Here is a 12,915-nt window from a genome sequence, read left to right as displayed (position 1 = left end):
AATGAGTTCTCACGCAGTGAAGATTGAGGAGTATGTGCTTGCTTGGATGTTTGTGTGTTACCATGTTTAGGTTTTGCATGTAGGGAACTATAATTTTATAATAAGGCAAAAGGCAAAATCATCTTATACTAAGGCCAGAGTTGAATGATTGTAACCTATGCTACACTCTTAGCATCATCAATGCATAGACATTAGCACAGTTAAGCATGATGGTGTTTACTCTTACTTCGTTTTTTCAACTCATTTGGTCTTTCTTTACATTGATTAAATGTCAGCATGAATATGAATGATATTTTTTTTCCCTATACTTTGATTAAATCTACTTTTTTTTTTTCTCAGCCTGATTAAATTTAGTTATCCATCAAGTGATGTAGCATCAGCTGCTTTTGGGAAGCAACCGAATGGACTTTACTTCAAATATGTTACTATGTAAAAATGTATAGAAATAAGAAGTGTTAAGCTTGCTAGCAAAGTAGTAAAAGATATATAGTAAAATCTCCATAAATTAATACTCTTGGATTATAAAAATTTATTAATTAATTCCGATATTTTTTATTTGATAAATTAATAATTTATTAATTTATGCATTAATTAATAAAAAATTAATTTATCATAGTATTTTTTAATTTTTTTCAAAATATTGAATTTAATACATATATTATGTATTAAGATTATACAAATATTACATAATTACCGAATTACGAATTATCGTTATTCATAATAAGCAAATTATTGAGAACGTCATGGGAAATGATAAAAAAGATGAAGTAAAAAATGAAAGTTTTATATTGGAACCTATCTCGTGTAAAGATGAATTCAAAGTAACAATCACATTGTATAATTTCTCTTACAATATGAGAACACTACACCAAAACTTCTTAATACACTAAAAAAAAAGTTAGAGATGAGATGTTTAAAGATATATCAATTTCAAGAAAAAGAAAACATTGGAATCATATTTTATAAAGGCCTCCTAATTGAGTTATGTGTGTGTGTGTGTGTATATATATATATATATATATATAAATTTGATGTATAAAAGAATTATTAATTTATATATTAAGTGTGATTTATGTGTTTTTTTAAATGTATTATCTTTTAAATTTATCAAATTACAAATTTACCATGTTGATCCTAAGTTGGGATCAATCAAAAATATTACTTAATCAAGATTATAAATTTATCTGAATATTAATTTATAGAAATTTTACTGTACTACTCTCTTTGCCTGGAGACATAAAAATAGATAAAATTTTGTTGCCCCAGTGAAAGAAAGTTATGAGGACAAGTGACCTCATAATTCGCTCCTACTTTCTCAAATTTTAGTTCAATTCATATTTGCATTAGTTGGGAAATGAGAGTTTCTTTCATTTTTTTTATATTGTATAACAATTCATTACCTAATTACATAAATGATCTATCAACAATAATTAATTCGGTCAAAAAATTCATCTATTTTAAAATTGAGTGATGTAAATTTTAAATATTTTTTATAATTTTTTATCGACATTAATTTTAAATACACAATTGTTGAAGATTAAGATACATGTTATTCCAATTAAATTGAAAGATTGAACAATTTAACTGCATTCAATTTTATGTAACCTCTATTCACATGTATAAATAAATTTTTATAAATGATAACAAAATGAAAATTGTGATGTATGACAAGTGAACTAATGTAATTATTGAGCCTCTGGACGACGAAAGGTTTCTTGGGAAAAAGCCAGCGGTCCAGAACTCCAGTCGTATCAATATCATCCAAATTTTCACCAAACCATGGAAATAAAGACCATGCCCTGGCTACTTTACAAATCAAAATCATCCAATTTCTGTCAATGCCGATGCATCCAAAGGATTCTTTTACTGTTTATATTTCATATCGTCCAGAAATGTAACATCGACTTTAATGTGGTTATCTTAATTTGGTTGAATGTTGACTATCATATTTGATTTTAGTGGGTTCTAGCCTTACATTTAATTAAATAGATACTGTTTGATTAAAATTATTGGTGATGTTACTTTCATGCATACTTTTCAAAAAAGACAACTCTTTGGCCACCTCGTTGGAAAAATTGGTTTTCATGGAGTCTCAATATTCTCGGCCTGGTGATAAGGTGTTTCTTTTTGGTTTCATAGAGCCTTAATATTCTTGAACTGTCTCCTTTAGTAATTTTAAATTTAATAAATTATTTTTATTTTTCTTTTTATAAAAAAATGTGATATATATGTATATATATAATCATCGTGTGGATATACATACAATGAATTATTGAATTACTTGTAAGATATTCATGATTTTCATTTGCTTTGTTTTGTTTTGTAGGATATTGAAACAATTCCTTACCGAGATAATGGTAAATTTACTTATCATTTGTCTAATTCTGATATAAACCTGATTTTCGCGTCAATTTTATGATATATAATTTAATAAATTCCTTTTATTGGAGTAAAAAAAATAAAACACATGCTAATTATTATTATTTTCTTTGTTCAATCAATCAAAAGGTTTCAGTAATATAGAAAGAAGTTTCAAAGAGATCGAGCTTAATGGCCTTGGGTACAAGCAACAGTGCAGAAACAGGTGTTTGAAAGGCTGTGAATACTGATATGAGTAAGCAAATATTGAAGATTTGTGGTCGATACGCAAACCTTCATTTTGTTTCAGCATAAAACATTATCACAACAGATTACATGATTTTCATTTATTTGGTTTTGCTTTGTAAGATACTCAAGCAGTTCCTTACTGTGACACTGGTAAACTTATTTTTGATTTGTCTAAGTTTGACATAAATTTGATTTTGTATCAATTTTATGATATATAATTAAATGGATTCCTTAGAATACCTTTTTATGAGAAATTTAACTGTTGAGAAAGAAATGAAATGATGCTGATGTTGCATATTCATGTCTAACATTTTCTCAGCTTCAAACTAAAAGCATACCAATTTAAATCAATAGTCACATTTTTGGTAATTTAAATGCTCTATTTCATACATCGAAATTATGTACTACTCCTTTAATTTTGACATTATCTTACAAAATAATTTTGATATGCATGCGACCACACAAATTATACGTTTTTGTTTATATGTATGCACCTGTCCAAGTCCCACCTTACTGAATTAAAGAATACCAAAAACGTGGCAGAGGGAAAGCGAACAAAATTTCTGTAAATAGTACAATCTAGGGCCTTGTTCGCTCACAACCAATTCGATAAGTTACATCTACTGTTTCCAACTTACTATCCCAAGAAATGTCTTCTCTAGCTTCTTCATCACTTCCTGTTTCAGCTCACGATTCCATGTCCAATGAGAATCTTCGCTCCGCCAACTTTCATCCTAGCATTTGTGGGGATGTTTTCCTTTCATGTCCTTCTCGAGTGGTACCAAGTTTAGATTGTTAATTCACTAAATTAATTCCTCACTATGTGGCTAGTGTCTATGCTGATTCATGTATGTGCAATTTTGTTTTTCTTTCCCTTACAATTGTGCAGAATGTGGATACTACGACCCAACTACATTACGAAGAATTGAAACAAGAAGTGAGGAGGATACTTACGGTACCTACAGATAATCAACTATCTCAGAAATTACGTTTAATTGATACAATCAAGCGTTTAGGTGTGAGTTACCATTTTGAAAGGGAGATAGAGGATGTATTACAAAATATTTACGATCAAGACTACAAAGATGATGACAATCTGGAGGTTACATCTCTTTGATTCCAACTGCTTAGAGAGCACGGCTTTAATGTTCAATGTGGTAAGTCCAATTTGATTCCCTTTACGGTTAATTTGTACATGTTAATTAAGTATATATTGATTTTATTACCTTCCCTTGATTGAGTAGAGACATTCAACAAGTTCAAAGATGACAAAGGAAACTTCAAGGTGTCCTTTTGCAAAGTGATATGAAAGGCTTGCTAGAATTATACGAAGCTGCTCATTTTCGTACGCATGGAGAACATATATTGAAAGGAGCACTTGCTTTCACCACCACTCATCTAGAGTCTGCCGAAACTAGCCTATGTCAGTATCCCCTTTCAGTACTAGTCTCCCATGCCCGAAAACGACCCATCCGCAAGGGATTGCAAAGGTTGGAAGCTAGGAGATTCATTTCCATATATCAAGAAGATAGTTCACATGACAAAAAGTTACTGAAGTTTGCCAAGTTGGATTTCAGCTTAGTACAAAATCTGCACAAGGAAGAGCTAAGCAAGATCTCTAGGTGATTAACTTCTTAATCCATATATATGAATTGCTTTATGAATAATAAAGAACTATAGTTGTGCTAATGGTTTTATTTCAGGTGGTGGAAAGATTTAGACTTCAAGAGAAAACTACCTTTTGCAAGAGATAGATTGGTTGAAGGTTGCTTTTGGATATTGGGAGTGTACTTTGAGCCTCAATACTCCTTTGCTAGACAGATATTGACAAAAGCAATAGTCATGGCATCTACCATGGATGATATATATGATGCATATGGCACATTTGAAGAACTTCAACTTTTTACCAAAGCTATTGAGAGGTCAGCAATATTATAACTATATTGAATTACCTTTTTTGATAACTTCAACATTAGAATTTGATTGAATTTCAGGTGGGATACTAACTGTATGGATCGACTGCCAGCATATATGAAATTGTTCTACAAGGCACTCTTAGACGTTTATGAAGAAATGGAGGAAGTGATGACAGAGCAAGAAAAATCATACCGTGTCAAATATGCAAAAAAATCAGTAAATTGACACTACTCTTGTCTCATTTAAGATTTTTTTGACATGAAATAAATAAAGATTATTAGGACCACAAATTAACAAAAGATCTCGTCATTTCCCAGATGAAACAATTATCTCAAGCTTATTTCGTTGAGGCTAAATGGTACCATGAAAACTATGTACCAACAATGGAGGAGTACATGACCAACGCTTTAGCATCTTCTGGCTACATCATGGTTACAGTCACATCTTTTGTTGGAATGGGAGACGTGACCAAAGAGATCTTTCAATGGGCATCTAACAAGCCTAAGATTGTCAGAGCTTCTTCCATAATTGCCCCCTCATGGACTATATTGTTTCACACAAGGTAAAAAGCTAAATGTTAAAATAAAACATATAATTCAATCATAAATAAGACTAAAATCATGCATTTAATCAATAACACCTATATATTTATTTAGAAATTAATTTTACTATTGTAGTTTGAGCAAGAGAGAGGGCATGTTGCATCGGCTATTGAATGCTACATGAAGCAACATGGGGTTTCAGAAGAAAAGGCATGCAATGAGTTGAACAAGCAAATTGAGAATGCTTGGAAGGATATAAATCAGGAATTGGTAAGGCCACCGGCTCGGGTTCCAATGCCGGTCCTCACACGGATTCTCAATCTTGCAAGGGTGATGGATTTCCTTTACAAGGAAGGAGATGGATACACACATGTTGGAGAAGCTTTAAAGGATGGAATCACTTCATTGATGATTGATCCAATCCCAATTTGAGAAAGAATTAATGTGGAATAAATAAGAAATAAAATTGTTCAAGTTGTCTTGAATTTGAAATCTTTTGGTAGATTGTCTGAATTCCTCCGTGTAATAAAAGAATAATACATGGTACTTTTGTGTCGTTTTATGCATGTTTGTAACTAATTAGAACTTATAAACCGGAATGAAATTTCAGATGTCAAATTGTCTCGTTTAGCTAAAAAAAGATGTTAAATTGTCTTTGCCACTATTACTTGGCCAAGCAAGAAGGCGGGTAGAGTTCATGGGGGTTTCTACATTGGGCCTTTTGGGTATATGGGCCAGTAAATCTTTTGCTCAAGGCATATTTATGGACATGTGTTTCCCTTGGCCCATTAACATTGATCAGAGACCAAATTTGGAGATATTTGATGAGTTGGGGTATATTGACTGGGGACATAGGAAAATCTACAATCATGAAGCAGATCAATAAAGTTATTTGGATCACTGTGTTGAAAAGAATTGAATGTTGTCACCTTACAAGGAGTTATTGCACATGCTATGAATCGATTTCTTCCTGAAAATGTACTGGAACTGGCAACTGCACCAAATGCAATCTTGAAAACAAAGAGATCCCAATTCTCCCTGTTTAGATGTTAGATTCAGGATATACCCTTCGAACTTTTATACTGGGCCAATGATTTCAATTCCAGTTGATGCTTGTCGCTTGTGCTTTTAGCAAATGCTTACTGGTGAGAAATGTTTCATGAGTTAAATATTGTTAAGGTTATATTGATCAGAGTACCATACTGAATCTTCATATAAATAGTGTTATGATTGTTGAGTTTACTTGTTCTTGGACTTTGGCTAAGGTTCATTGATCAGCGGCCGTGAAATGGTTTCATCTTAACGAAAAGATGCCCTTTCAACGCTGTAAATGACATACTCTTATGTGAGCTTGCTTGGGATATGGGTTCTTTGAAGTTGTCTATATTTGTTTCTTGTGATTCCTCCTTTTGCCTCCTTTCGACGTTTCCTTGGACAACTTCATTTAAGACCAATTGGCTCAAAGTTGTTTTCAGAGCATGCATAGACTTTTCTTACTTGAAAACAAAATGTATGTCTTCAGCTAGTCTTGTCCTGATAATAAAGCATACGGTTTTTACATCTCTACCAAATTTAATTTCAGGGAAGACCGGCATACAAGTCAGAAGTTAGTTGTGAACAGCTATTACATAGGTCTTTCTATGCCTGGTGAGTTGTAAAAAAAGCTTGGAAAACAATGGATGTTCTCTGGGCTTTCTTTCTCATAAACACCATTGTACTAGTTTTCTTCTCTGGATTCTCACATGGAGTAGATATGTTTACCTCCTCTCAGTCTCTTACTGATGGCCGGAGCCTTGTTTCCAAAGAAGGAAAGTTTCAACTGGGCTTCTTCAGTCCTGGAAGCTCAAAGAACCGTTACTTGGGAATTTGGTACAAGAATATCCCAGGCCAAACTGTGGTGTGGGTAGCAAACAGGAGAAACCCGATAAATGACGGGCCTGGTTTGCTAAAGATAAACAGCACAGGCAATCTTGTACTTCTCAGTCAAAGAAATGGTGTTGTTTGGTCATCAAACTCGACGAAAGAAGCTCGAAATCCAGTAGTGCAGCTCTTAGATTCCGGAAATCTTGTCCTCAGAGAGGCAGAACAGGACGGTAACTCCGAAAGTTATTTGTGGCAAAGCTTTGATTATCCAGCTGATACATTACTACCAGAGATGAAACTTGGGTGGGACTTGAGAACTGGTCTTGATCGACGTCTGTCAGCATGGACAAGTTCAGATGATCCATCTCCTGGCGACTTCACTACAGGGATAGCGCTATACAAGTACCCTGATGCTTATGGGTGGAAAGGTTCAGGTAAATACTTTCGGGCAGGTCCCTGGAATGGCCTCAGGTACAGTGGTGCTCGGAAGTTAAGGCCTAGTCTAAATTTTCAGCACAACTTCCAGTGGGTGTTTCAGTTTAACTTTGTATGGAATGAAGAGGAGGTGTACAACATGTTTTACCTCAAAAATAAATCAGTGATTGCGAGGTACACTTTGAACCAAACCAACTATCAGGGTCAGCACTACATATGGAATGAAGAAAATAGCACATGGCTGCTGTATTCATTCACACCTAGGGACTTCTGCGACTACTACGGACACTGTGGTGCATATGGTAGTTGTGATAATTCTGAAACGCCACCATGTCAATGTTTAAAAGGTTTCAAGCCTAAGTCACCACTGTATTGGGATTCCTTGGACTTGGCTCAAGGGTGTGAGCGCAATAAGCCACTAAACTGCACGAAAGGAGATGGATTCATCAAATTTGGTGGATTGAAACTGCCAGATACGACAAATTCTTGGGTAAACAAAAGCATGAATCTCAAGGAATGCAGGGCCAAGTGCTTACAGAACTGTTCGTGCATGGCCTACACAAACATAGATATTAGGGGAGGAGGCAGTGGTTGTGCCATTTGGTTTGGTGATTTGATAGATATTACACAGCTAAAATCCGGTGGGGAGGATCTATATATTCGGATGTCTGCTTCTGAAACAGGTATGAGCTTACCTGTAGTATTTTTGTTGGGCAGCTGAGTGTTCTTGAAACTACATAACTTTTTTTTTCTATGCCATGAACTATTTCATTGATTCAATAATTCAATGGGGTTACATAAGTTTGTAATCTTACATAGGAAAAATAGAGTTTGACCCATATAAACCGCCCACCATGTACAACCATTGCCTGAACCCTCTGTTACAAAATGAAAGCGATGAAATAGTTCTATGTCATAACTACGTTCATTTTTTTCTTTAAATTTGAAGCCAATATATGAAACCATTCCCTATCACAGTATGACTTAGAGATTTAACTATAATTTAACCACTTTTTCTAAACTATTATTGAAACTTTCTATGAAGGAGAAGAAGGTGAGACTAAAATAAAGATAGCAGTGGCAATTGTCATATTCATTGTCATTGGTCTGCTTCTTGTCAGCTATTACCTTTGGAGAAGACATGCGAGGGTAAAAGGTAACAACTGCTTGCACTTTTTGCCTTGAAAATTATATATTAACAATGTCTTAGAACGTTTTCAAAGCTGTTAGGAGAGTTAGAAACTCCCCTCACTGGGAACAAAGAACTAAATTGAGAGTCTGAGACTCTTGACTCTGGCGCCTAGTTCATAAATATGCTTGACCAAAATGCAGTTTGCTGTAATACAACAATCCACAGGCTAATTTCAGCACTCGTTTCTATTGATTCAGGTGGAAAAGAAAATCACGGGGTTAGTGACAGGAGCAATGAAGGGGCAGAGAAAGACTCAGAACTCCAATTATTCAACCTAGCTTTAATAGCTAAAGCCACCAGTGACTTCTCAATCGGCAACAAACTAGGAGAAGGTGGTTTTGGGCCTGTATATAGGGTAACTTTGCCACATTCTAGTGAAAATAACCACTACAACAAAGGCATTTTTTTTTCAGCATATTGTAACAATTCTGTTAGTACACTTTTACCAGGGTACTCTGGAAGATGGACAAGAAATTGCTGTGAAAAGACTTTCGAGAAGCTCAGGACAAGGGTCAAATGAGTTCAAAAATGAAGTAGCACTTATAGCCAAACTTCAACATCGGAATCTTGTAAAGCTTCTCGGATGCTGCATTGAAGGAGAGGAAAGGATGCTGGTTTATGAATATATGCCAAACAAAAGCTTGGACTTCTTCATTTTCGGTATTGGATCCTAACCACCATAAAACATAGGTCTTTATTAATGGTGTAAATTTATCAAAAGTATATCTTATCTTTTTGCCCCAATTGCCTGCTTCAAAAGTTTTTTGCTGGGTATTAGCTAATGTGACAACCAATACATGCCAGATAAAACAAGAAGCAAGCTATTAGATTGGTCTAAGAGATATCATATTATATGTGGTATTGCTCGGGGCGTTGTCTATCTGCATCATGATTCAAGGTTGAGGATTATACACAGAGATCTTAAAACTAGTAACATTCTTCTTGATAGTGAGATGAGCCCAAAAATTTCAGACTTTGGCCTGGCTAGGACATTTGGAGGAGACCAAACTGAGGGCAACACAAGCAGAGTTGTTGGAACATAGTAAGTGTTTTTTTTCCCCTTTTCTGGTGCATGAATCTACCACTCAATCTCATTTATCTCTTTTGTTTTGATCGTTTTCTGTAGTGGTTATATGGCACCAGAATACGCATTTGAAGGGCAATTCTCAGTAAAATCAGATGTTTTTAGCTTTGGAATACTGGTGCTGGAGATAATAAGTGGCATGAAAAATAGAGGGTTCTCCCAACCTAACCAGAGCCTTAACCTTATTGGGCATGTAAGTGTGAAGATTTTACTTGCCAATGTAATTGAACAAAAAATAACAAGATGTTTATAATTTGTCAGGCATGGAGACTCTGGAAGGAGGGAAGGCCTTTAGACTTGATGGATTCATTTTTACAAGAGTCGAGTGCTCTAACTGAAGCAGTGAGGTGCATCCAGATTGGTCTGTTATGTGTGCAATATTATCCTGAGGACAGGCCAAATATGTCTTCGGTGGTTGTAATGTTAGGTAGTGAGAATGCATTAACTCAGCCCAAAGAACCTGGTTTTCTAATGGACAAAAGATCACATGATCAAACAGATTCTTCGTCAAGCATGTTTGGATCATCTTCTACCAATGATATTACTATCTCACAGTTGAAGGCTCGATAGAAACCTCGTGCTGCCATTGTACCATGATTGTTGTACCTCATATTCTAAGTCCATATAAGCCTATCTATTTCTTGGATATTTTTAATCTCTGATTACTTCCTGTAACTTCAGAAGTTAGATCTTGTTAATATGTTCAACACCTTAATATTCAATTTACACATAGGTTTTACATAAATCAGCTAAAAATTCTAATGGAAACACACACCCACTCGTATTGACTTTGACTTCCAAAGGAGTCACAAGGTGTTTATTGAGATAAGGAAATCTCAACAGCTTTTCCTGTGACAGAAAAGTGCATTTACTTGCACTGAGTTTGAAAGTTCCCATGAAACCTAAGATAGTTAGTAGCATAAACTAACTATTCTACAGGATCTTTATAACACAACAAAGTGTCAATTTCCTTGATGTTTTTGAAACAAAGATTTTTCATCTTCAATTTTCAGTTCAAGCTCTGTACCAAAAATTGGAGTAGAAATTAGACAAGGCGTTTGCCAGGTGGTTGGAGCTAATTCAGCCAAAATAGCTAAGGATGTGATACCTTTTCTTTTAACAGAAAGGGTTGATTAATTCATCTGTCCTGACGCCTGTTATTTCCATGGTTTCTCTGGATTAGACATGTTTATTACTCCATCTGATTCATATATGATCTGCAGACATTACAAGCAAGAACAGAACAAATTTTAATTGATTTTTTTTTAACACAGTTGGGAGCTAAACCAGGTGGAGTTTTGTGTATGATGTTCAAATTGTGCCGAGGCCCACTCTTTGAGATCATTAGTAGCCTGTCAAATACCTCAATTTAATTTGGAAAAAATCAACTTGTTTTTATTACCCTTAAAATGGGGAAAGTGGTGGGGGTTAGTGGAAGTCAATTTGTCTTAATAGATGATATGAAAAGTCCCTGTCAACATTGGGGAAGGTTTCTCAGAAATTTCTTTCTCCCCAAACAACTGCTATCCTAGGACTTCAAACATCCATACAACTGAAATATCCAACCATGTGGCACCCTGCTTGTATTTTGCAAGCAAAATGCTTCAGATAGAAGCTATCCTTTCTTTTATATATAGTTATGAGTACTTATTAATTGCCTCATGTTGTTCTTCAAAGCTTCCCATGAACTAATTGATAAACTATGATGCTAAGGCTACTCATAATTATAATTATAGAAAATGTGAAGACAAATCTCCTCTATGCTCATCTCAGAAAGTCATAATTCTCTTTAAAATTAATTTTTATTTGAAATATTTGTATAAAATAGCCACTCATATTCAAATTATCCATTCAAGAGACTACACTATCTGATCATTAGTGCTATATAACTAGCATTTGTGAAACTTTATAATTACAAATTTCATTCTGGAGTCAGATTATATTCCTTGCAACTTCATGAAGTTGGATCTTGTATATACGTTCAATCCCTTAATTATTCCAATTTGAAGATATGTTTTGTGTAATCAGCTAAGGCCTTTTAGAAATATTTGGGAAAGACATGTCATTATAACTAGGGATGAAGAAGCTAACTTTTGTTGGGAGGTCAAAAATAAAGAGGAATAAAGGTTAAAAATTTTAAAAATTAATATGTTAAACTTAACCAATAATTTTTTCAAAATTGAGTTCAAACGGCTTGATGGCTCAAGTTTAAGAGAATTATTTGAACGATTTACTTCTTTTTCTTTTAAAGAATTTATCAATTGTTTTCAACTTCTTCATACTTTAATCAAATTTAAAAAAATTGATACAATCAATATCTAATATTTTTATTTTATTTCTATTAAACTTAAAATACTATATAAAATTATAATACTTAAAGTATAACAAGTTAAATGCCATATACGAGATTTTACACAATGATTAAATATATAACTAATTAAATAATATAAAAAAAACTTTACCTCTTATTAATTTCACACAATGGTGGTGAATGGTCTTGTTCTTCCTTATCCAAACTCACAAGCTCATTTTTTTTTTTAAATAATGAAGTAATTTTAGTGTTAAGTTACAGAAAAGAGAGTAAAGTAAAAATAAAAAAATAAAAAAGAATAGAAAAAGAAAAAGAAAGAGAGAGAATGAGGTGAGGAGAAACTCAAGAATTAGGATAAAACTGAGTAGGGCTTGTAGGTCAATTTATTATTATTTTTAATTTGTATTAATTGTTAAATAAAAAATTATTTTGAAAAGTTCATTTAAAATATATATAATAAACAAAAAAATTTTAAAAAATATAAATACAAAATAGAAAATTTTAAAAATTTTGTTTATGTGGGAAGAGTTCTGAGTATCTATGTGGTACACGTTTAGGAAGATTGGATTGTGCTCGTCGTTGGTTTTTTGAGTTCAATGGGGGGCTTTGGCTTTCTCTTCTGTTTATGCCTACTGGTTGCTTTTGTGTTCAGTGGCAAGCTGTGTATGTTCTTTTGGTCTTTCCCATGCCAGTTCCTTTGTGCCAGGTAATTAAGATCTTCTACTTAACAGGCTAAAGACTTAGTATAACATACTGGTAATAGAAGAATAAAACTTATTGCTTTTTCAAAAAATATAAATATAATAAATAAAAAATTTTAAAAATTTTTTGAAGATACATTACCCTCCGCCCTTGATTGTGACTATAGCAGTTAGCATGGAGTAGATGATATCTATGAGTGGAGGATTAATGTATTAAATGAATTAATGGGTCAAAAGTGTGAGAGGATTGGATGCTGAATTAT

At 33.7% G+C, this 12,915-nt stretch overlaps 4 protein-coding genes across 5 annotated transcripts; all 4 read left to right on the top strand.

Annotated features, from left to right (window-relative positions):
• Window positions 1-3,256: 3,256 nt before the first annotated feature.
• Window positions 3,257-3,724, top strand: LOC149527031 ((+)-delta-cadinene synthase isozyme A-like). Its single transcript, XM_089783937.1, has 2 exons — window positions 3,257-3,385; window positions 3,497-3,724. The coding sequence occupies exons 1-2, from the start codon at window positions 3,257-3,259 to the stop codon at window positions 3,722-3,724; spliced, it is 357 nt and encodes a 118-aa protein (XP_089640063.1).
• Window positions 3,725-3,912: 188 nt separating this feature from the next.
• On the top strand, window positions 3,913-4,749 carry LOC149527030 ((-)-germacrene D synthase-like). The gene is made up of 3 exons (XM_089783936.1): window positions 3,913-4,229; window positions 4,311-4,529; window positions 4,602-4,749. The coding sequence occupies exons 1-3, from the start codon at window positions 3,913-3,915 to the stop codon at window positions 4,747-4,749; spliced, it is 684 nt and encodes a 227-aa protein (XP_089640062.1).
• A 298-nt stretch (window positions 4,750-5,047) lies between these two features.
• On the top strand, window positions 5,048-5,498 carry LOC149527029 (sesquiterpene synthase 2-like). The gene is made up of 2 exons (XM_089784124.1): window positions 5,048-5,086; window positions 5,202-5,498. The coding sequence occupies exons 1-2, from the start codon at window positions 5,063-5,065 to the stop codon at window positions 5,496-5,498; spliced, it is 321 nt and encodes a 106-aa protein (XP_089640250.1). The 5' UTR covers window positions 5,048-5,062.
• A 561-nt stretch (window positions 5,499-6,059) lies between these two features.
• Window positions 6,060-10,379, top strand: LOC110420065 (G-type lectin S-receptor-like serine/threonine-protein kinase At4g27290). 2 transcript variants are annotated; one of them, XM_021433236.1, is made up of 8 exons: window positions 6,060-6,211; window positions 6,649-8,047; window positions 8,410-8,520; window positions 8,754-8,911; window positions 9,006-9,216; window positions 9,361-9,598; window positions 9,683-9,833; window positions 9,902-10,379. In XM_021433236.1, the coding sequence occupies exons 2-8, from the start codon at window positions 6,742-6,744 to the stop codon at window positions 10,208-10,210; spliced, it is 2,484 nt and encodes an 827-aa protein (XP_021288911.1). In that variant the 5' UTR covers window positions 6,060-6,211; window positions 6,649-6,741; the 3' UTR covers window positions 10,211-10,379. The 2 variants fall into 2 exon arrangements, with proteins under 2 accessions (XP_021288911.1, XP_021288913.1); XM_021433238.1 differs by lacking the exons at window positions 6,060-6,211; window positions 6,649-8,047; window positions 8,410-8,520; window positions 8,754-8,911 and having other exon boundaries at window positions 9,078-9,216; window positions 9,506-9,598.
• The last annotated feature ends 2,536 nt before the right edge of the window (window positions 10,380-12,915 follow it).

The sequence above is a fragment of the Theobroma umbraticum genome, unplaced genomic scaffold, assembly GCF_002168275.2.
Source record: "Theobroma umbraticum cultivar Fairchild unplaced genomic scaffold, ASM216827v3 scaffold_67.0, whole genome shotgun sequence".
NCBI classification, from domain to species: domain Eukaryota; kingdom Viridiplantae; phylum Streptophyta; class Magnoliopsida; order Malvales; family Malvaceae; genus Theobroma; species Theobroma umbraticum.
This window is presented reverse-complemented; position numbering and strand designations above follow the sequence as displayed.